We start from the raw sequence: 23,603 nt of genomic DNA, 5'->3' as shown, positions 1-23,603 counted from the left end.
CAACCGCGAGAAAACCTCTCAGAGTTGCATTATTTGGAAAAAACAAATGAGCATGAATAAATAATGACATGTGAATAAATCCGTTGTTGATTTCTTCTTCCTCCCAGTGACTGAACTTGCTGTATACATTATAAATCAATTCATCTAGCAAAAACATATCCTAACTTTATAAAATATGGTCCAGTGTCCAGTGTCTTCAAAAGCATCCGAAAGAAAAAAGTAAATATTTTGAAACCAGTCGTGAAATGCCACTATAATACATGATCAAGAAACATCATGAGGTTCTTCTCTAATAAAAACTGACATCAATCATCTAGAGGAAAACCTACGGAAGTGCACAAGAAAAAGACATTCTCTTGATGGCACGGAGAGGGGAAGGGGGTATAAATCAGGGCAGATTATGTACTCTAGAGAGCATTTAGATACAAACATTCTACTTACATGTTCTTCCTCACCTTTTCATCAGCACTGAGGCATAACAGCGTGATCACATTTATTCAGAAGTAACACTTTATTTTACAGTCTGTGTAGCTTATGTGTACAATATCCCCCGCATTCATACAAAGAAAAATGTGTAGTCTGGGGTAAATAGTTATTGCACTGAATGCTATTAGTGCTGACGTTGACGCATTTCTGTCCCATTTAATTAATTTTAAATCCCAAGAGAATAAGAGGGCTTCCAGGTGTAGCACACCCTCCCAGCTAAATATTACTCCGGATACGTTCAAATAACAACTTGGGGTGTCGTGGACGATCCGCCCTAAAGCGTGTCTAATTTTGGTTGAAAGCTAAAAAGATGTACAGTAAAGTTATGTTGGGTTAATATTTAGGGAATTTTAATGATTCAAATTTTTTAAGGGGAATTTGAAGGACATACAAATGCTGCACACACTTTTGCAAGTTGGGCAATCATGAACCACTTTAGCATACATTTTTATACAAATTGATGAATTACTGTCAAATTTTACTGACTCCAACATTGGGAATTCCACCGATGGATATTTTTGCTGAGCCTTCTTTTACTGCTAACTCTTTCACAAACACATCTGACTGATTTTATATTCCAGCAGCATTTAAGTAACATAAAAAACGTGCTACGCTAATTAGCGCTCCACCCTGTTGTACACCTAGCATAGACACTAGATAATGAAGTAGAAGCTTAAGTTAGCATCTAGTAGCCAGTTAGCATTAATACCACGGATGTATGAAGAGATACAGGAAGAGACACTTTGAAGCAAAATGGACATGGTGTCCGTCCCTTTTTCCCATAGAATTACATTGGCAAAGAGAGGTCTGTAAAATTCAACTTTTCAGTACAAACCCTGTAATAGCCCTTATTTAAATCATTAGGTCCTTAAAGTTGTAAACTGCACTGATAGCCAAATCCACTTTTTTTCCCTTGGCATAATGAACCCACGGGACTGCGCCAACCTGCCTGCTCATAGGATATACGGTCCATCGGCTTAATGCCAGCTGTATGAGTCTGTAACAATGAATATATTTGGCTGTAGTTTGCCACTTGTATTATCTTGTAATACATCCATGGGTTGTAAGCCGTAAAGCCTGTACCGTGGAAGTATTACCATCTCTATTCCAAACAACCGTCTGTTAGCTAGTAGCTAATGGCACTGGAAGCACAACATGGACATCATTTAACGTAGTTTTGCCGACACGCAGGGCAAAGGCACAGTGCACAACCTCATATCATACATCCATGGGCACAAGTTTTGGTTTGGTTCATTGTTCCCATCCTCAATCTGATATGTTGCTGAGTTTAGTTGTTAAACATGACCAGTTGGTTCATGTGTCTCATTAATACATCGGGGCCTGCTACGAGTCGTTCATGTGAGCGATGCGGGATCGAAAGTAGTGAGCTTGGCATTATAGGCTCCATGGATGCGGAAGATCCAGGTAATTTAATACCCAGATTTAATTTAATAATGTATATTTCATATAAACTTAATTTGCTTCATGCCCTAGAGTGCAACTTTCGTAGGGATCAACGGGGTCCCGCCTCCAACGCTGTATCCAGTTCTCTTTATACGTCCATGTTTAATACCAGCTGCTTTGCCTAAATGAGCTACTTGGCTGAAAACAATACAAAATGTAACTAATTGATGTTAACATTGACTATCATACATGTCAAGTACAGGTTCAATATATGGGGTCTTCCAAATTCATTTAAAAAATGTCTTGAAGCTTCATGGAGATGTATTTCTGACTGACACGCCTTGAGAAGTATATAATGTAATATATTATAGATTCATTTGAAATAGACTTTATAACATTTGAAATAGATATATATATATATATATTTTTAGTAGTTTCAAATATTTTGAACTAGATCAACAATAGGATTGAAAGAGTTTGACAAAATAATCTTAACCGAGGGTCCACCTACTGCTTCTGACTTCAGCTTCATCATCTTCACCAGCACACGAAAATAGGCTCAGTTTTCGTGAAAATATGATGGCTAGTCGTATATAAGTGGTAGTAAGTAAACCTTTGGTTAAAGGTTCTAAATTCAGAATTCAGAGCACCTCTATCGCCTCCAAACGGCTCTCAGCATGGACACGGCTGAGCGGACGGCTAGCAGCTAACAAATCCAACAGCGGCTACAGTGCTGAAAGAGCTAACGGTGTTTGCATGACGGGGAAACAGCGGGTGGACGCTACGCCTCCACGGCGACACAAGTAGAGCACGCCGGCCGTTGGCTAGCCAGTGCAGCACAACACAGAATCACATGCACTTTAAAGGCACGTGGGCCGGCCCGGCTATGTAAACAAAGCAAGGAAAAGTTGGTATTGCAACACTAGCGCACAGAGGGAGAGCGACTTCATTCTCTGCTCTGGTTGGCATGTCGCCACTATATTGTTTGCTGCTATATTAATGCTCTGAATCCTGTATAGAGCACCTGTAAAGATTAACTTATGAAACTAGTATTCCCAAGGTCAAGAAAAAACCTTCACTCAAAACTGAGATAGATTTGCTTTCCTTTGAAATAAGAGGTATCAAAAACAAATCCCCAAATATACTAAAATTGATCATGATATATTTTAAGTTATTTGGATCTAATTTAAATATATTTTTTCTTCTGTCACAGTGAAGAAAGTTGGGAAAGAAATCTCATGAGCGAGCAACTTACTACACTATGCTATACATCTCTTTCTCTTCTCGGATTTTATATTTTAGTAGTCATTATTTACGTACTATTTTCAATTTGTACATCATGGACTCCAGTTGTGGCTGAGAGGAGTTTTGTGACACAACTGCAAAGCCTCCACAACACAGAGGGATTGTAGAATAAAGTGCACTGTAACTGAATCACACACATCATTCGAGGACAGCGAGTTGTGCGCCGCGCAGCTTCACACCGGGCAGAGGTGCTCTGGGGCTCCTCCTGGGGGTCATTCATCAAGGTTAGACGGCGGAGAAATGTGCCTCTTGTTGGTATTAATAGCCTGGGGTGAAATAGGTCTTCTCCGCTGATGGAGACGATCTGGCAACTTGGGTGAGCGCTATCTCACTTCTTCTCCACTTCTCTCGGTCTCGAGCCTCATTCTGGGCCTCAAGGCCCCTCGAGCTAGTACTGCAGGAGAGGCAACGAGTGTGTCGTCAGGATATTTGAAACCCCCACCACCCCATCCCCACCCTCTACATCACTCCATGTACTATCGTCTGGTTCAGTAAATCATTTTTCTCAGATAAATTCAGGACTGATAAATTATCTTCTCTCCGCTGGCGATACAATTTCAAATAATTTGTGGTAATTAAGGCAGTCTTTCCATTTATAAAGGAGATGTTTAAACTCAAAAAATGGGTTCGGATAGGGAAAGAAACAATGAAAGAAAAAAAATTAAAGGTCGGACTTGTCCCAAAGAAGTCATGTGTTTTACTCGCTCCACAGTTAAAACCTTTCACATTTTGTTCTTCACTCTCTTCGGGAGAAAAAGTCTTGTAAAGTTCCCGCACATCTTCCTCTCCCCTTCATCAGATCATCTTGAATTCCACGGAGTCCCTCTAGACCTTGTGGAAGCCTGGGTTTCTAGATTTTTAGCAGAGAGAAAACCTCGCCGGTGGGAGTTATACGTGCACGGACGGCACACTCTTGTTGAGGACCTGCGCCCTCATCACCTGGACGCTGGTCATGATCTTCTTCTGGTGGCCCATCAGTGTCACGCCGAGCCGCTGGATGTCCCTGCACGACACACAGCAGGGAAACACACACATCTGAGTTGTGGTGATCTGTGACGGCCAAGTAAATTCAACAGAGAACAAGAAAGAAATGATATGATGATAATGTTGCTATGTAACTGAAGGAGCAGTGTGAAGGATTTACTGGCAACTAGTGGTGAGTTTGCAGATTGCAACTGACTGAACATTTCATCACCCCGGTTCGAACTGTACCGAGGATTTTGGGTAAAATGGTTTGAATCCTCATCGCTAGGCCACCAGGAAGTGGCTGATGTCTCTGCTCCTTTGATTGCACTCGCCATGCAAGGGGATGTAAGTCCTCAGGTGCCTCAAAACACTGCGTGAGTGTCGTTGGCCCTCGCCTTATCTGAATACTGTGAAACAGGAACTGTTTAGCTTCACTGACAGTACCTTGACATGGATAAAAAAAAACTAAATGGCAAAGCAGTGTGCAGGGAGGGACTTTTCCCCCTCCATCTTTTCTTACCAGCTTTTCACTTTTGTGGCCAGCACAAATGATCATATCGTTTACAGACTCTTTTCACTTGCATATTAAAGGAGAGATGAGGATAGTTGTGAAGGAAAGACCTGAAGGTGATTGAAATAGAAACAAGCTAAGATCCTGAGGGTTTTTCTTGCTTGTGACTGGAGCTCAGTGATAGACGCTCGTCAGATTGAACCACAGGAGTTGTTATCACCCTCCTCCACCGTCAGCACTCACCCTTGGTTGATGCTTATGACGTGTCCCAGAGTTTGGTAACCCCCTGCCGCAAAGTGGTCCTTGTAGCGGCTCATCTTTATGGTGTCCAGCCAGTCGTTTACTGAGTTACAGCTGCTGAAGTCTGGGATAGCTCTATCCATCAGCGGAGGACTGTTTAAACTGCGGAACAAAGAGAGGGGAGAGAGAGACGGATGGACATAGATGGACAGAGAGAGAGAGAGAGAGGAAGATTAATGGGAAGACAAAAAGATTAGTTAGAGAGAGTGGGAAAATGAGAAAAATAGGCAAAAAGTGAGCAAGAGGCAGAGCGACCGGGAGGGAGTAGGAAGAGGAGGGGAGGGCTTTGAAATGCGCTTGTAGCTGAGGCAGAAAATCAATAGCGGTTAAAATGATAGAGAAGAGGTGGTGGCTGTGGTTGCTGGATGGCTGCTTTGGGTAGATTTATTCAGGGAGGAACCCTGAACACTGCTCCGGCGCTTCCTTTTCCTCACGCCGACACATACGCACGGCGTTGTGCACCACTGGCTCCGTGTGGACCCGGAACCCAAACTGAGCAATTTACCCAGGTCTGTCTTCGGCCCCCGGGTGTCCTCTCAAACGTGCTCCCAGATTCGCCGGCAATCGATGTCAATATCGCAGCCGGGCTTTTACTCAGAGCGCACGCCGCGTCTATCAAGAACGAGCTTATTGGGAAAAAGCTCCACGGCCCCTCGCTTAATTTACCGGAGAACTTTGAGGGAAACTTTTGGGCTGCAAATTCATCCCACCGCGCTCATGTTTGAACGCAGCGGGATGAGATTGGATTCACCCCGGCTCCCACACCAGGACGGCTACTTAGCAGCCTAACAGCCCGTCACCAGACATAGTCCGGCGGATCATCTTCTCAGCCCCACGCAGATGGCGTCCCGCTCTGACTTTTGCAGCTTAATCCGCTAATCACGCGAACCAATATTTGATTAAATGTGGGGAGAAACCGTCTGGCCAAATTGAATCAAAAGACTCCTCGGCATGTGACACGATGGTAAAAGCGTGGATCTATTCAGCGGTCCGCCCACCTGCAGAGTGTGTCCATGGACTTCAGGTTCTCCGGGTTGCGGATTAGCTTGTCGAGAACGGTGACTATCTGGCAGAAGCGCGGCCTCTCGTTGCGGTCCTTCTGCCAGCAGTCCAGCATGAGCGTGTGCATGGGACCGGGGCAGCCCATGGGAGCGGGCAGCCTGTAGCCCTCCTCCACGGATTTGATCACCTGCAGAAAAAGAAAAGAAATATATGCACGAGACTACAGCGCCTGCTGCGAACGACGCGGTGAGCGCGGCTAGTTGGTGAAACAAACAGCGCTCACGTCTCTGTTGGTGAGGTTCCAGTACGGTCGCTCTCCGTAGGACATCACCTCCCACATGACCACGCCGTAGCTCCACACGTCACTGGAGGAGGAGAACTTCCTGTAGGCGATGGCCTCGGGGGCAGTCCAGCGGATTGGAATTTTCCCGCCCTGCTGGGAGAATAAAGACGATTGACCAGGGTGTTTCAGGCCCTCTTTAGTTATAGAATCCACCTCATGATCGCAGAATAAAGGGGTTAGTTTTGCTATGTTTGATATTCTTTCTTATCATTGTCAATAAATCCCATGAAAAGACCAAAGCTATCAAAGAATGTCTTTGTGTGAAAGGCCTGATTTTTGTATTAAAATATTTTATTCCTCGATGCCGTATAGCTCCATTATTGTCCAAAAATGTGAACAAAAACCCATAAATGAGCCACATTGTTGCACTGGTTGACATGTTTCTGCACCAAATGTGTATTCATCCGCGTATGAAAATAGTACCCAACAATTTTTAAGTTTTGAGGGAGGTTTGCTAAAAACTACAATGCCCAGCTGTCTATGAAAATGATTGAGCCTTTAAAAAAAAAAAAAGATTTATGTCTTATGTCTACAAGGGACTTGTAGCTGAGTGTCACAGACAGTGTGATTCGTTGTTGATTTTGGTCTTGCTCTGGGATCGTAAGGAAGATATAGATTGATGCTGGCCTTAACCTTTAAATCCAGGTGGGGACAGTGAACAAGACAATTCTTCAGCCTCAACATTTACCAGGGAGGGTAGACCCCACATCTGTTTAAAGACAGCTGGGGGGTGATCAAAAACACGTTTAGTAAAGAAATGGGATCTGTGTGTGTACAATATTCTCTGTTGAATCAAGTAAATGCAATGGATCCGAACTTAAAGTTAGACTAATTCATATTTTTATATTAACAGTGGATCAAATTACGATATACATTTGAAAGGGGTCAGCAGAAGATTATCACTTCATAATACTTCAGTTCCTCTCAGCTCTACGGAGCATTTTAATGTCTTTTAGCTCATTATTTTGGTTTAATGTTTGTGCATCCCTTTATATAAAGTTGCTCTGATGTCATATATCAAAAAAAAAATCAATTTAACTAATATTGTCCGATTTTTAACCCTGACATGTTTTTATTAATCCACAAGAAACGAGTCCAGAGCTCAAGATTGAAAGCCTGAAATGATAGAATGCTCGATGTTGTGCTGTAATGGACGTGGGATCAAATATTGTGCTTTGAATCGGTTTCAATGGGGACATTTTTGTCCTTCAGGGTCTGAGAGTATTTTGGCTAAACAGTTTATTATAAACCTATTATAGGAGCTGGGGCTTAATTTTCAAAATTAGAAAAAAGAAAACCCTTTCCGAAATGTATGCAGTCAAGATGATTGTTAACTGAACAAGCCAAACATGTCCCTGATGACACACGGGTTCAGTTAAAGCGGTACTACCACAGTCTAAACATGACCCTACACAAGTAAAAGGTACAGAAATAGACTTTAGTTTAAAAAAAGAAGAAGCAAAAGTACTCATGCAGAAAAGCCTTATTCATATGATATAATGTACATCATATAATCGCTTTATTAGTACTGTCTTAATCTGTAAAGAGCATTTATATGTTACAGTTAGTGAAAGCGGCTCATTTTAGCGACTGTGTATAATGTTGAGTACTTTAATCAACAAGTAAATGAGATTAATTCATCCGCTGAGATGAGGTGACATTAAGGTAAAAAGTTGCATAAAATTAAGATTAGGGAAGTACTCACTGAAATCAATACTTACCTCCACAACATAGAAAGTTAAAAGACACGCCGTGGGAAAATGACTAAACAGGGCACATGTGTTGCGGGGCCGAGACGAGAATAGACTTGCAAATGTTAGCAAGTATGTGAACTACTTACACCATACTCTTGATATAAAAGTGACACTTAATTAGGCTGACGGATGGACGCGTCGCTTCTGAAACAAACAAAGCGCTCCCAAGTGGGTTATTTTAAACATCCGAAGGTTGCTCTCAAAACGCAGCCCGTTACACAAAGACACACACCTGACGTCCTCCTAAACCATAAACACCTGCAACATGCTGGAGGCCTGGATCCGTCACTCGGGGTCTCGGCACTCGCAGCGTCTTCAAAGGGACTTTGCTGCCAGATTCCATCCAAAAGGCAGCTTTTCATTCACTCCCGGACAGTAACGAGAACCGTGTTTATCATCAGCCATGATCAGCCATTAATTTCCAGATGACACTATAGCGTCTGTAATATCATCATTAACAACCCTTTCCTCCCACAGCAGCATGTCTCTGTGATGCTGCATGTAATCACCTCGCGTCCTGTAATCTGATTGCCGTGCTTCAACAGACTGTAACAGACAAATGTGTCAAATGCTGATTTCCATCCGCTGCGAGCTGATAGCGTCAGACACTGCAAGGAGCTTGGCTTTATTTTATTTTACAGTTAAGACTTAATACACTTGTGCTCACCGGGCTGGAGGTTTGATATTGGCCTGCTCTCTGCTGGAGCACTCAGAGATGATTTCACTTTTCTCTCAGTTTCTTTCATTGTATTTGTGTGGCTTTTGTGTCCAACTTTCATTTTTTCTTGGCCGGATTTCAGTGGAACTGCCCTCTTGAATACAAGTTATTTAAGAAAGATAAATAAGATACAGTTAAACTGCTAAAGTGCAGTTTTAAAGTTGGAACTCAATTTATACATAAAAGGCAGCACTGAGCACTACTCAGTAGATTGATGTCTTCTGTGGCTCTGAAGGAACTTTGTCTCAGAAAGTGAGAAAAAAGAAAGAAATCTGGTGATCCATTTTCTAAATTGTTTTCTCATGTGTGTGAACAGGTGAATATAAAAGCTTTTGTCAAGATAATCTTTTTAAGTTCCCTTAATTATTTTAGTTTTTTTTGTAAGAGAGGTAGAGCGTGCTTTTAAGTCATAAACATTTCTAATCAGACTTAAAAAATGTATCAGAATTTATTTATTTGTGTCACTTTCCTCCCTGGGCTTCTGTCATCACATCATAGTGACGTAATTATCTTGGCTTGGGTTTAAAGAATTAAAGCTGCTGCTGCTGTTACTCGTCACTTCAAGCAAGTGATTCACAAATAATGCATATTAATTTGACGGCAGCTTTTTTTGTGAAACTGAACCGTACTGAAACCTTTATTGTCTAGAATTTCTTTTAAAGTACAGTTTATGTACCTTTTGATCATCAAATTTCATTACATAATTATGTTGTGGCGAAGAAAGGGAGGACTGAAATGACATGTTATTAAAAATGGATGAAATCATCAGGGTTATTTTTAAAAATAATTATTTGTGCGCCCAGAGCCCGGTATAATAGAAGTGTTTCCATGGGCAGAGAAGTACCAACTATGACTAGTAAACTGAACTTCATGTATAAAATGGAGTGTCCCTTTAAATTGGGGAACAGATTGCACAATACCAGATGGGCATTTACGGATATCCTAAGTTTAGGAATCTTAATCAGGCGGCAACCTCAAGTTCTAAAAAGCGAAGCCTTAAACTTGCATTCTCTCTTATGGCCAGCAGGGGGCGACTGCTCAGGTTACAAAAAGAAGTCTGGTTGTATAGAAGTCTATAAGAAAATGACTCTACTTCTCTCTTAATTTATCCCCTCAGTAAAAATTGTAAACATAAGTGTACGATCTCAATCTATAATTCCAAGTCTTCTTCAATACAATATGATGTTCATTTAATAAATGATTGTCCATTTAGAATCAAATAGACCATAAAGCAGAGTATGCTTTCAGGCGGGGCTTACTGTGATTGACAGGTCGCTGCCTGTACCAGAGCCAGATACGGCATCTCAATGTCATTCCTCCGCTGTCCAAACATGGACACTTTTGCTAAATGGTTGAAAGAAAAAAGGCCAAAATCCAAGATGGTGACGGCCTAAACACCAAACCACCGCTTTAAAACTGCAGTCAACAAACTACTACTACTACGACTATATACTTCTTATATATTTATGGTCTTAATTTGTATCTGGAGAGAAAAAAGTCTGATTGGTGTTCTATTGGTTGCTATAGGTTGTATAAGAGAAACGTAGGATCCAGGGTTTTGGGAAATTTCACCCGTCCAGATATATCCGCCTCTGCTGCTTTACATTTACAAAACCATTTTCAATGTCTCTTGGGAGTCCCCCAATGGAAGTGCATTACTAAGTCGCTGGAGCACCCGTTAAAAACCTGAAAAGGTCTTCCTCGCTGCCTGGAACTCACTCATTATGCAAGTTTGCATGAGGCTGTAATTTCGACATATAGCGTTTATACGACCTAAGTGGAATAGTTTATGCATGTTTTAAACTGTGGTTGTGTTTTCATACCCATTACACGTGATCGCCGCTTCCTTTAAAGAGCTGTGTGAGGGTGTGTGTGCGCTGCATCAATGCTTGCCTCAATGTGAAAACTCACACTGGTGGTGTATGCAGCGTCGGGGTCGTCCTCCAGCACCCGGGACAGGCCGAAGTCAGACACCTTACACACCAGGTTGCTATTGACCAAGATGTTGCGGGCAGCCAGGTCCCTGTGGATGTAGCCCAGGTCAGACAGGTAGGTCATACCGGCCGCGATGCCGCGCAGCAAACCGACCAGCTGGATGATGGTGAACTGGCCGTCGTGCCTCTACGGGTAGGAGGAAGGGGAAAAAAGAAAGATCGGGAGGGAGGAGGTAGGGAGAGAGATTTTTAATGGCAGATCACACAAAAAACAAAAACATGACAGTAGCGCAGCAGAACAGATGAGGAGCGTGATAGGAGAAGAGATTTTAATCAAGATAGAGAGGAGAGTACAGATAAGAGAAGAAAACATGACATGGATTTGCTTTTTAAGTAATAATCCACGGTATCTTCATATACGCAAATACTGGAGCTGTTTGACATTGTCGATGTGACACAATGTTAAATCAACTTGTATCTCGATTATGAGAAAACTTTCACTTTTGCTGCTCTGAACCACTGGTGCCTGGCAACAATGGTTCTCTGATAAAAAGCATGTGACGTGAAGTGATGTTGCTCTCCTGTGAAAACCAGGTACGCTGAGTACATTCTCCCTGCTGTGTTGGGAAAAAAATTCACCAACACTTATAGAACCTTCCGGAATTCCATTGTAAACGAATCCGCTCAGCTTGAATTAGAGCTTTGTAAAGGAAGCTAAGAAGTCGTGATAGTTATAGCTTTCATAGCTGAACAGAGAAGAAAAAGATCGCCACTTACTCAATAACAGAGAACAGAAGAAGCGCTTTGCACTAGAGACATAATGAAAACAGGAACCTTTACTGCTTCAATACCAACCCTGAGGAAGGAATCCAGAGAGCCGTTCTCCATGTACTCAGTGATGATCATCGCCGGTTTGCCTGAGGGAACAAACGGGAACCTTCAGGACTCCTTCCTACGCTGAACCAGACCCGCCTCATTCCCAGGTCCTCAGTTAGCGACACTTTATCACGGACCTCGACGCACAAGGCATCCTTTAACGTCTGTATGAGACTCTACAAGCTCAAACGCATAACTTTCACCAAGGAGGCCACTGTTCGTGTCACATATGACACCAAAAATCTATGTTGGCTTTGTAACTTTGCTTTCGTAACGAACATACTTATTTTAACCATGAAATATATCCGTCCCCCATAGGTTTCTGGCGAAAGTGGGCAAAGAGGTGGATCGTCTGTGGAGCTGATTGACTCGCTTTTGTGGCCGGCCTCAAGTGGTCCTTTGAGGAACTGCAGTTTTTTGTCACTTCTGTGTCGGCTTCATTTCTTAGCACCGGGAGTTGCCGCTTCATTTGAACCCAAACCACAATGTTTCCCCTCAACCTAACCAAGTAGTTTTTTTCTAATTCACGTTGTTTAAAACAGAGACCGTCGTGGAGCCTCACAACTCGCCGCGTTGGACTAACTAGTGAGTTAAAGTGACGCCAAGGCGTTGCGACCAGTTGGGAATGAGACATATCTGCAGGATATTTAATACTTTTAAATACTTATTTACATGCATGTTCAACACTGATTGTGGCGTATGTGAGGTCCAAAAGAATGATGTCCTATTTCCACAGATAAAACATATGAATGAATGCTTTTGCGATATCAGAGAAAAAGCTATTTCTTTTCCACAGTTAGCCACAGAGGCACTCGAGGAACCCTTTTCCCCCTAAAGTCTTTACAAGTCAAAAGAAGAGTTCTAAAGCCTATGTAACCTAGAAATGTATTTCACTATTATTTAGCATGCTCATTAACAGTCGTAACTCTCTTAAAAATGACTATATTGACACTAATATATAGTTTTAGCGGTTGCATACTCTGGGTCACCACTCCCTCCAGGCGAATGACGTTGGGGTGGTCGAACTGGGCCATGATGGACGCCTCCGCCAGGAAGTCCCTCTTCTGCTTATCCGTGTATCCCGCCTTCAGGGTCTTCAGGGCCACGGGGATGTCTCGCTTCCCCGGGAGTCTCATGCGTCCATAGCACACCTCCCCAAACTCCCCTAAACAAAAACACAAGAAAGGATTCCAATTCAGCACTAATCCACTCATCACACATGCACTGTACACATATGTGCCACATATAACATATAAGAAATCATTGTAAATGTGTCTAAAGTAAATTTGCTGCGTTTGAGAAGAGAAATCCACGTCCATATGTGCAACAGTAGAAGTAAGCTAATCCTCCATCAGCCTCTTTCTCATTAATACTTATCTCAGAAGAACTTTAAAAGTGTGATTGCTTATTTATCTTCCTCAAGTCTACACTTCTCTTCATGTCTGCAGGAGTTACATCCAGCAGCTCGGTGTATTGTGGAGCCGACACAGAGTTAGTATTCCCTGTCGGTCTGAGGAGCTCTGATTGACAGCCTCACGCAACGCTCTGATTCCGCTCTGCCATCCTCCTCTCTGCTGCACACCGCAGCCTTTACACTGGCCAATGATTTTAAGTTAGCCCCGGCCAACGATTCTCACTGTGTGTGTGTGTGTGTGTGTGTGTGTGTGTATGTGCGCACACACACAGGTTTAACTTTTTATTTTTACCTGAGCCAATGATTTTCTCTATTTTGATCCTGGAAGCTTCAATTTCTCGGGCAAACTCGTGGACCGCCTGGCAGGGGTCCTCGTACGTGTGCGGGTCGATGTAGAACCTCGCGTCGGGGAATGACACTAAGATAAACAGCATTAGCATTCGGTCACATATCGGAGAATGAGAGCGGCGACTGAGCCCCTCGTCGCTGTTGTGTGAGGGAAGACTTGATGAAAGAAAAGAGCTGGCGCACAGAAAGAAGCAGAAGAGATAGAGAGAGAGATAGAGAGAGAATAAACAGCGGGGGATCCTGTGCTGAACATTTTTTGCTGGAAGTATGAACTTTATTACATGCAGTCTAATCAATACGTGCGCTTAGTGATTATAATTGAGGAGTGAGGCCACACATACCGTGACCGTTCTGGTAGTGCATCTTCTCCTCATCAGAGTCCTGGAAGGCTTTGCTGTAGCCACAGTGTCTATACAATACACACACACACACACACACACACACACACACACACACAGTGGGATGAATACAGGACAATAATGAAACATTTGTACGATCAAACTCGGCTCATAATGAATAAATCAATAGCTGTTCATAATGAATTATGAACTTCAAAAGCGCTATTCATCACTTAGGGAAACTTTGTAATGCAAAAGGAGCAACCGGTCAACCTGTTCTCCCTGTTAATTAGGGTTTCCACAGGCAACAAGGGGGAACCGAGCCTTCTAATAATGATCATCATGGGGTTCCCTTTTCACATTAACAGACCTGCTTCTATGCGTACGCTTCCATGTTTACAAGTTTAAATGATTAACATCAAATATTCATGCTACGAAGGACACATCTCAGGAGGGCTTTGAGGAGATTTAAACCCTCGTTCACACATATGGTCGGTGTTGGGGAAATGGGGAAATATTTTTGTTTTACTTTGCGTTAAAAGGAGTAAGCTACACTACAAGCCACAAAAGAAAAACAGTTTCATTGACTCAGGCTATTTGCCATGAATTTGCTACTTGCTACTTATGTTTTTCTTAAATCATAAAGTTTCAATTTAATCTATGTCGGGGAATTCCACTTTGGCCATGTCTTTGCTGTTGGGCACGTTGGTGGTTGGCGACAACTTGACACACACATTGAGGGTTTAATTTACAATGTTTGTATCCTGTCGATTCACCAGCCTGTATGTGTGAGCACTAGTTTAGGTTAAGTGTTTAGATCTAACTCTGTGCCTCCCACCTCCTAACTTATATTTGAATCAATATCTCCGCCAGGAGGTTATTTATTTGGCCCTGTGTGTGCGTGTTTGCATCCCTGTCTGTCCACAGCTAATATTGTCTACTGCCCAAAAAATGTTGTGCTCATTTATGACTGTATATTAAGCCTATTTTGAGCTAACAGAGCTCACAGCTAACGGGCTAACATAGCTAACGGAGCTTACGGAACATGGCAGAACTTTTCTTCGTTCTGTAAAAAGTTCTGATGCAGTCATTCTGCATAATAATTAGCCATGTGCGTCTGTGTATTTTTGGAGCGATGGGCTGTAATAAATTGTACCTGCTGGTTTCTGCCATACATAGTTGACTTTTCCCTTATCTCCCTCTTTTTTTTTAGCATATACATTAAAAATTCGCATGAAAAAAATTTAACTATACCATCAGTGAAGCTTTCCTTTTCTTATCCTCTATCTTAGTTGCACTGAAAACAACGGACTTTGCAGTTATGACAACTTGATTTTGCCTGGATAACACATTTAAATCCTTCGACAATTCCTTCCCCTCTCAAACAGAATGGAAATTCAAAACTTAATATACATTAAAGTACGAATTAAGGGCATTGGAATTAATTATTTGATGCAGCATTCCAGAGATGGAAGTTGAAAACATAAAAAAAGGGAGGATGGGTGGGGTTGATGGGATAAGTGGGAGTGTTTGGCTGGACATGAATCAACAGAATTAAAAACACTACAAGGTTGAAATTACGATTTAGGAAATTAGCTAAACAAGGTGGTGAGAGAACAGGGAGGGTTGAGGGGATGAGAGAAGCTAAAGCAAATGAGCATTTCAACATGACAAGGGAGACTAAAGGTGTTTTAGCATCTAAGACCCAGTCACAGGCCTAAATGAGACTCATCCCTATTTTGGGAGAATACCTCCCAACTCAGATTACAACCCCACTTTCATTTAACTTTGCAGCCAGTACCACATGTGGGGAGATAGGGAGGAACACAGTGCACACGGGGGCTTTTTGATCACAAGCAAACATTTTACACAGAGGGATACGGTAGAGTAGCGTAAGAAAGTGTTCCACACACAGCAGCGATGGGTAGTGTGGTAAAGTGTAGCCTTGCCGTTTCCTGCAGATGAAGATGGCCAGAAAGGTGACCAGGCTGGACACCAGGGCCATGCAGATCCAGGTGATGGTCATGGTGTTGTAGCGCAGAGGAGCTGGAAACACACGCAGACATGCTCCGCGTTAGCTGAGTTGGCAGTTTAAACTGACACACACGGCAGCAAACACAGGTAGAGTGGTCGTGGTCAAACAAGATAAACAAGAATCTGCAGAGCTCAGCTTTTTCTAATTACCTCCTGTTTACATTTATGAAACTTTGTGCGTGGCGGGAGGGAATATTCAGCGAATGTTGTTCATCTATTTTGAAAGATTGAATGTTGTCCCAGGCTCTACCAATACAAGTTATATACGCAGGATCCAGAGCATTAATATGTCAGCAAAAAAAATCTGCCAAGTAAAGATAAAGTGAAGTAATGTGCAGTGGTTCAGCGTGGCGCCCACCCTCCTGATACATGAATAACTATTGCATTTGTGTTCGTAAGTACATTGTGATTTTGGTGGCATTTACAAAAAAATGTCAGGATTCAAAACAGCTGGGATACATCCTCGAGGAGTGGTCTGTCAAACGTTTGCTCTTATCTTACGAGCAGATATATTTTACATTCTGGATCAAAGACTTTGCCATCCCTAGAGCCGTGAGATGAACACGGTTAAAGTGTCAACATTCGGTAAGACTGAACTACACGGAATGGACACAACAATAAAAAGGCTAATCTGGTTTTCATTTAGGATTTATTGATTACTCAGCATGTATGGTAGCGGGGGTGCGTGTGCCTCCTCTTGTTTTCAGAGTCAGTATCAAGAGGAGCAGAGTCTGGTCCAGTGAGCAGCAGAATGAAGGGAGACTATTAGTCAGTGAAACAGCACTGGGACTCCGACCACGCAGGAGGTGTAGCTTTGCAGACCTAGAGTCTGCTCCGCAGGTTCTCTGCCAAATCCCCTATTAGGAAAGAGAAATGTTCTAATAAAAGTTTTTTCAGTGAGTCCTAACTTTCAGTGTTATACTGGCCTCAGGTGGACAGACTCGTGAAACCCCCCCCCCCCCACCCAGCACTGTGTACAGCTGTTTGTAGCCGGGATAGGCTGCAGTTTTGCTGATAGGGGTGACCCTCTAACAAAGCTTAGATCAATAGAACAGAGGGATGGACCGGGGCGGCTATCAGCCTCGCTGACATTTTACACTTTAGCCCAGGACCATGCTGTGCAGTCTGGCCTGGGTTTAAGGAGTCTTATTAACACAACAAACTGTTTTCTTACCGGATTTTTTCAACTGTATTAAACGACATATGAGTTTTGAGCAACAATTCTGTGATGCAATGTATTTTCTGTTTCTTACAGACCCCCAAACACACACATACCTGCTTTCCCAGTCTGGATCTCCACATTCTGGCTGAAGCGTCCGCAGCCCGCCGACGTTCTGGCTCGGACCTGGAAGATGTACTTGGTGCCCGGCTTCAGCCCTGATACCCGGGCGCTGGTATTTCTAGACTTCAGAGTGGAGTAACTGTGCGCTTCATTGTCCTGTAACAGAGCCGGACACGTTTAAAAGGTCAGGTTTGGGGGAAAAACAATCCATAAGTTCTGATGCTCCAAATGAACATGTTACAGCCCAAAGCATGACCTCAATGCATCTGATGTAACCAAGTTCATTGCTGGTTACACTTAAACCTCATAACACATTATTTTGGGGAATCCCAAGAAAGATTGTGGCAGGGGAAGAATACAAGGTGTTTTCAGTTTTACTGCAAATATATCTGTATTATTTCTCATTATTATGCTATATTTATTGGAGTAGTGGCACTGATTCATTCATGAGGGTATCAATAAACTAAACACAACCTCACTGATTGGTAAAATAAACAATGCATCAATTGAATGCATGTACAGGGATTTAGTTGTTTCTTTAACCATAAATTAAATGGCTGCATATTTGGGTGTTGCCGATTAGTGTCATCGCTACTGTCACTTAATTAGCATCTAACTATGAATCAAGGAATCTCTGTCCGCTTGTCTGTGTGTCCGTCGCTTATCTGAGCTACTTTATGTTTGGCAGGTGTGTTGGAAGGTGCTCAAGGGAGTGCAGGTTTGAATTTGACACGCTCAACATTAATGAATTCTGAATAAACAAGTAAACACCGCTCTGCGCGGCAGCTCGGGGGGGGGGGTGGGGCTTGAGGAGCTTCAGCGAACCGAGTCCAGCACAGCGCCTGCAGCTGGCCGTTCACTTTTGCGGCTTGATGCTGAATATACTGAAACCAAACTCTTCTTCACTTCCCACGCAGTCAACGAGCGATCACTGGCTTATGAAGAAGCGCTCCCGGGGTCCAAGACGTCGGCTCGCTCGTTTGGAACGACGACGCGCTGCACTAGCACACCAGCACTACCACATTCCAAAATCTTTCCAACACCAGACAGAAATCTCTTCTGTGAATGAACAACAACGTGATTGTCGATGCGTTACCGCGTGCAAATGTAGCGCCTCTGATGTCTGTGCAGGTTGGGCGAGGACTAGCCGAGTCGTGATGGTGGCCCACTGTACTTTAATGTGGCCTTGATCAAGCACCACATAAAGTCATGCCATCAGTCCAAATGCTTCAACTGAATGTATTAAAACAACGTACACTCTCAGGAGTTTTTCTTTGAAAACGCACCAGTATCTTGGTGGAGATGGTCAGGTCATGCTGGATCTGCCGCTCATTAACAGCTTCACTAAGACACCGCCCCCGCTGTTTGGGGTCTTTGACTATTTTTCTGAAGTTGTTTGCCGTTGCGTAAATGAATGCAACCTAGCCTGCCACTCAAATGTAATTGGCAGGTAATTATCTCAGGAATCTTTTTTAAAAATGACAGGTACTTTGAGGATTATTTATATCCTTTCAGATAATTCATCGTGATGCCTCATATGTTCAAATGTGAATTCTGAAAATTATACCACCATCTGCCGTGCAAAGTTTTATGTACATATTCATGAAAGAAGCGTGATTCTTGTTTTCGAGGAACACATTTAGTCCTGTGAAGACTTGATCAACAACAAAGTTTATCATCGTCCTCGCCATTGCCGTCCTCGCCTTGCCTGCCGCAGCATCTTTTTGTGAACTTAATTCGCAGATCCTTTATGAGTGTGGAAGGTAATACGAGTTCAGCAATAATAAGGAGGTGCAAGGTGCACCCAAACAGCAGAATAAGTGAATCATTCATGTGTCCTCGGAAAAAAAGGATAAGAGCCTAATTAAGAAGAAGTGCCGGGTGCAGAAATGAGAGCAATTTTTTAGTCTTCATTATCATCCTCTATAGTGTGCTGCTGCTGCAGCGACCGCCACCCTCGCTGTGACTCATTGTTGTTTCAGTGCAGCCCTATAGAAACCTTAAGAAAGTACATTGCTGACTTGTCCACTTGAAATCCCCCCCGCCGGCGTCTCCACTCCCCAAGACAAGGCCAGATTAAGACGCCAGCGCAAGAGACGAGCTAATCCTCCATCACTCCCGCAGCACTCCTGCTTGTTTGGCTATGAGACTGTCTGTTTCCAGGCTGCTCCCGCTGCAATTAGCTGATTCCTATCATCCCGCGCTCGCAAACACACACACACACACACACACACACACACACTGGACGTGCACGTTCGCGGCAATTAGCCCCGTCGCAAGGCTTAAGCGCCCGCTAGCCTCTTGCTGTCATCGTCACTTTTGCTGAGGTGGAATCCACGCCGTCTCATCTTCCTCTCTCGACCCTCATTTCCTTTCAATTAGCTGAGCTGCCAGCGGTACCTTGTTTTTTTTGGCGGGGGATTAAGTTATCCGGAGTCTATCCAACGACTCCTCCGCATTCACATATATCTTGGCTCAGTTTAGTCGCAGCCCTTTGAAGACAATGAGCTTATGTTCCTCAGGTATTGCAGATACAGTGTCACTTCACCCCCCCCCCCCCCCCCCCCCCCCCCCCCCCCCTCTTAAAAGCTGCCAGACTATATTGGAAAATGAGCATCCCTAAAAAACAGTGCAGCTCTTGAGCGGTGCGGATGCTGCAGCTGGTTCAAGTACCTTCTCGTAGTATTTGATGTCGTACTCCAGGATGACTCCGTTGGGCTGGTCGGGTTCGTGCCACAGCAGGATCACGCTGCTCTGGCTGGTGTTCTCCTGCCGGATCGCCATCACTTCAGAGGGGGCTGCGCAAGAAACAGGAGAGATTACTGCTTTGTCAGTTCCAGACGGGTTTCGTCAGTGACCAGGTGTATCATGAGGCAATGACTTTACCCTGCAGTTAAATCATGTTCACACAGGCACGGCTGCATTTCCTGAAAATCACTTATTGTACACTGAGGTTGCTTGGACAACTAGTTGGCGCAGACTTTCTAAACTCTTAGTTCACATCATGTGGTTTCAGCCCCAGCAAGTCCTTGGAGCTAAATGATTAGCCCACGTCCGATTAGCCTCAATCAGCACGACAACATTATTTGTCGGTGCCTTCCAAACTGCTACAAATGATCTGCCACCACTATGGTTAACATTTGGTAGGAATGGGGATGTGAGCAGTAGTCTCCAGTGTGTGTAGACACTAACACCCCCCCCCCCCCCCCCCCCCCACCCCCCACCACCACCAACAAGGCCAACCTTTAGACCTCAAAAGGGGCATCAGGGGTAGGGGGGGATTCCAGTTTCAGAGACTGTGTTTACTGTATTCCATTCAATACCGTGTTTTTCCCCAGGACAGTTTCATTGCAGTTCCATGCGAACCTTGTTGCACTCTGGAACTCTAATTTGAACATGAACTGTACTACAAAATGACTAAAATGTTTTCAACTTTCAAAAGTTGAACAAACTCCAATGCAGTGTGCCAACCAATCAAGAGCAGTTTTGTTTGTGGTGATTACTGCAACATTAATCACAATGCAGAGAAAGTTGATACTTTGTTGTTACTTTTTGTGTTGCGCAGAAGTGTCAAGAGTTGGACATTAGTACTGTCTGCTGACAGTGGCAGCTACTCCTACTAGTCCTTACAGAAACAAAGCGTGTGTGCCTCAACTGGTTTTTCATTATCAGCATAAAAATGTCGTCGAGGCAGCACATTTCTTCCGAAGATTGTTATTTTGGCACTTCTGCTAAATTTGACAATAAGTGTGAGAGGAGAGGCAAGAGGATAAGAGAAATGTGTGATAAAGGGCCAAGGCTGGATTCAAACTCAAAAATGATGTGACTGCAACTGAGCAACCAACATGCCCCAAGGGCGAAGTTGATCTTTTATTTTTGTAAAGATGGTTATTGAGCCATTTCTGTTCTTTTGGATAATTTACAGTGAGTGATTCAAGGTCAGATTTGAAACCAGGACATTACAGGTTTATGGTGAGAACTTGAGCCATCCTGGATTCCCAGCTCAGTGAACACATCTTTCCCCATAGAACCAGAGCTGCCAACTGTTTCACATTGATCGTGAGACTCCTGTTGAAAATAACAAATTTGACGCCTGCTCAAATGTGGATCTTTAAATATGAAAGTGAGTCGTATTGGAAGTCAGAAAAGCATAAAGCCACAGATGACTCCGACGTGTGATACGCTGTAATAAGGTCATGACAATTCCTCATAATTCTGTGAGGTCGCGTTGCCCTTAACAAAGAAAGTTAACAGCAATGGAGCCCTACTCATCATTTCTTGCATTTCCATTGCTTATCAACAACCCAGTACTAGGTACAGTATTATACCAAATAAAAACGCATTAAGACTCTGAACCTGGCTTGAACTTGACCTAGAAACTTGTGAATGTTGTATTTTTTATTTTCCTCAGGAGTGTGAGGACCAACTTGACCTCAGGAGCTTAATATCCAGCCTGATGGATGGGCCCAATGTGAATTTCAAGTTTAGTTGTTTTACTTCTCCAACAAAACCATTTTGGATGTTGCTGAGCTGAGTGTGTGTGTGTGTGTGTGTGTGTGTGTGTGTGTGTGTGTGTGTGTGTGTGTGTGTGTGTGTGTGTGTGTGGATCTGTGGACTTTAAAAGTGACTTCTCCTTCTTCAAGTGGCAGCTGGAGAAACTTTTGAAAGCTATAAACACACTCTCCCGCAACATAAAGACATGGAGGATTACAGTGCTGTCACCAAATCCAACGCCATCCCTTAATCGTTCTGTGGCCACCGGTGGATCGAGAACACGCCCGTGGTAGAGAGAGCGTCATTCCTATGCTCACAGGGTCCGACATGAAGAAGAAGAAAAACTCCCAAATCCTGGGACGACAGCCTTCGACAATCATCCTGGCCAAGCTTCAGTTCTACATGACTGTCGTCAGGACCGTGAAGAAGGATCCAGCAGACTGGCAAGTGATGCCTTTCCTCAGCAAAGACTTGGCTGAGTTGATCAAGGTTATGATTTATGTGGGTAGCGTCGCAAAGCTCTTGTCACTACTGATTAGACCTCATTGATGAGTAGACTGTGTTAATGAGGAACATGTAAAGTCCTTTGTTCGTGCATTACAATTATGATAACACACTTTCTGATGCAGTTTAAGAGTGTTTAGACAGGGTCTGCTTAGACTCTATGAAGAGAGAGCTCTTCCAAGACATCGCTACAGCCCAGCTAACCAAACTGGATGTAGATGACAAGAAGAAATATCTCCAACTAAAGAACGTTGACATCGAGTTAAAGATATTTTTTCAAAATCATGTTCAGGATGTAAGCAGCACAGCAAGAGTCTAGAGCAGCAAAAGTCAAATATCGTCAGAAAAGAGCGGGAGAAGAGCCGCCTCAAATATTCAACGGTTGGGCAGACGCCCTGTCCGGAACCCTTTTGTCATGTTCAGAGACCCAGACAGGTGCAAGGGGCCGATTAAATGTCTTGTTCAGATGTTTTTGTGGGACAAACCTCTGGCAGGAGGTGTTTATGCTGGTAGGAATAACTCTGGAATAAGCTGTAAAAAAAAAGTAAGTAGTCCATTGAACGTGGTGCTGTAAACGAGAGGCTGTAAAAAGAGGTTCTGACAGTGTACACCATTATAGCCACTATACGTTGTTGATATGAAGTCATGATTTATCAATCTATTTTCTTTTTCAAGGTTACAAGGTTGCACACAAGGTTTTTAAATCATCAGGGTTGTCGTTAGTTACATAGGTGATGTTATCCTCCAACAATTTGAAGCCCACCCGTCCCGTGGGAGCAGAGTTCCTCTCCTTCCTGTCGATACAAAAGAGGCTGGACATCTTCTTGTGTGGTTTCCTCAGAAAGCCCAATGCGGAGCTTTGGGCTTTGTGCCGTTTTGTCCCATGGACAGGCCTTTGTGGAGAGAGGCTTTTCTGTGAACAAGGATGTGGAGACTTGCCACATGCAGGAGGACACACAGGCTTGTGTGGGATTATTGTCATTCTACACCGGGGGGAGGGTACCAAAGTTCCTCCTCACAAAAGAGCTCCTGACTTCTGTGGTAACAGCCTGGTCCAGCCTGGTCCACCTCGAGAGAGAAGAGAGAGGCTACAGGGGGATTTCCTGGAGGACCCATGAAAGAAAAAGGACATTAACATCCAAGAGGTTTCTGAAGGTCTGGCCAGACAGGTTTGAGGAAGAAGCCGAGGGCAAGTCTGGTGGTCGGATGGCCCAACTTATAACAAAGTCCAATGCGCTGAGGGGCCAGGGCAAGGAAAAGTTAGCCGAGCTCAAGAACATTGTGGCCCAGGGAGACAAACTCAGATTAATGTTTCTTAGTTCTTGTGTATACACACACACACACACACACACACACACACACACACACACACACCCACACACACACACACACACATACACACATAGAGTTGCTGAACAATCTGGTGGAGAACAAGCTGCATGATACACAGCAATTATTTTAAAGCTTTTGTTCAAAATATTAATTAATGTAGCTTGATTGGTTTGGTGGAAGAAAAAAATCCCCATCTCAGAACATTATATGACTTTAGAAGTAGTTATGCTCAGCTGCTCTAACACCTGTAATCCTATT

General features: G+C 43.5%; 1 protein-coding gene across 1 annotated transcript in view; it reads right to left on the bottom strand.

Moving 5' to 3' along the window:
* Positions 1–4,083: 4,083 nt before the first annotated feature.
* epha8 (eph receptor A8) overlaps positions 4,084–23,603 on the bottom strand; it is a gene marked incomplete at both ends in the record, with an annotated part of 97,983 nt that continues 78,463 nt past the window's right edge. Inside the window, 12 exons of the mRNA XM_079218348.1 lie at positions 4,084–4,198; positions 4,916–5,074; positions 5,971–6,161; positions 6,258–6,407; positions 10,701–10,910; positions 11,579–11,640; positions 12,579–12,764; positions 13,306–13,431; positions 13,703–13,770; positions 15,649–15,745; positions 17,009–17,171; positions 19,689–19,813. Coding sequence (XP_079074474.1) covers positions 4,084–4,198; positions 4,916–5,074; positions 5,971–6,161; positions 6,258–6,407; positions 10,701–10,910; positions 11,579–11,640; positions 12,579–12,764; positions 13,306–13,431; positions 13,703–13,770; positions 15,649–15,745; positions 17,009–17,171; positions 19,689–19,813 — 1,652 coding nt within the window. The remainder of the gene's footprint in view (positions 4,199–4,915; positions 5,075–5,970; positions 6,162–6,257; positions 6,408–10,700; positions 10,911–11,578; positions 11,641–12,578; positions 12,765–13,305; positions 13,432–13,702; positions 13,771–15,648; positions 15,746–17,008; positions 17,172–19,688; positions 19,814–23,603) is intronic.

Source organism: Taurulus bubalis (genome assembly GCF_910589615.1).
Source record: "Taurulus bubalis genome assembly, chromosome: 5".
Lineage (NCBI taxonomy): Eukaryota > Metazoa > Chordata > Actinopteri > Perciformes > Cottidae > Taurulus > Taurulus bubalis.
This window is presented reverse-complemented; position numbering and strand designations above follow the sequence as displayed.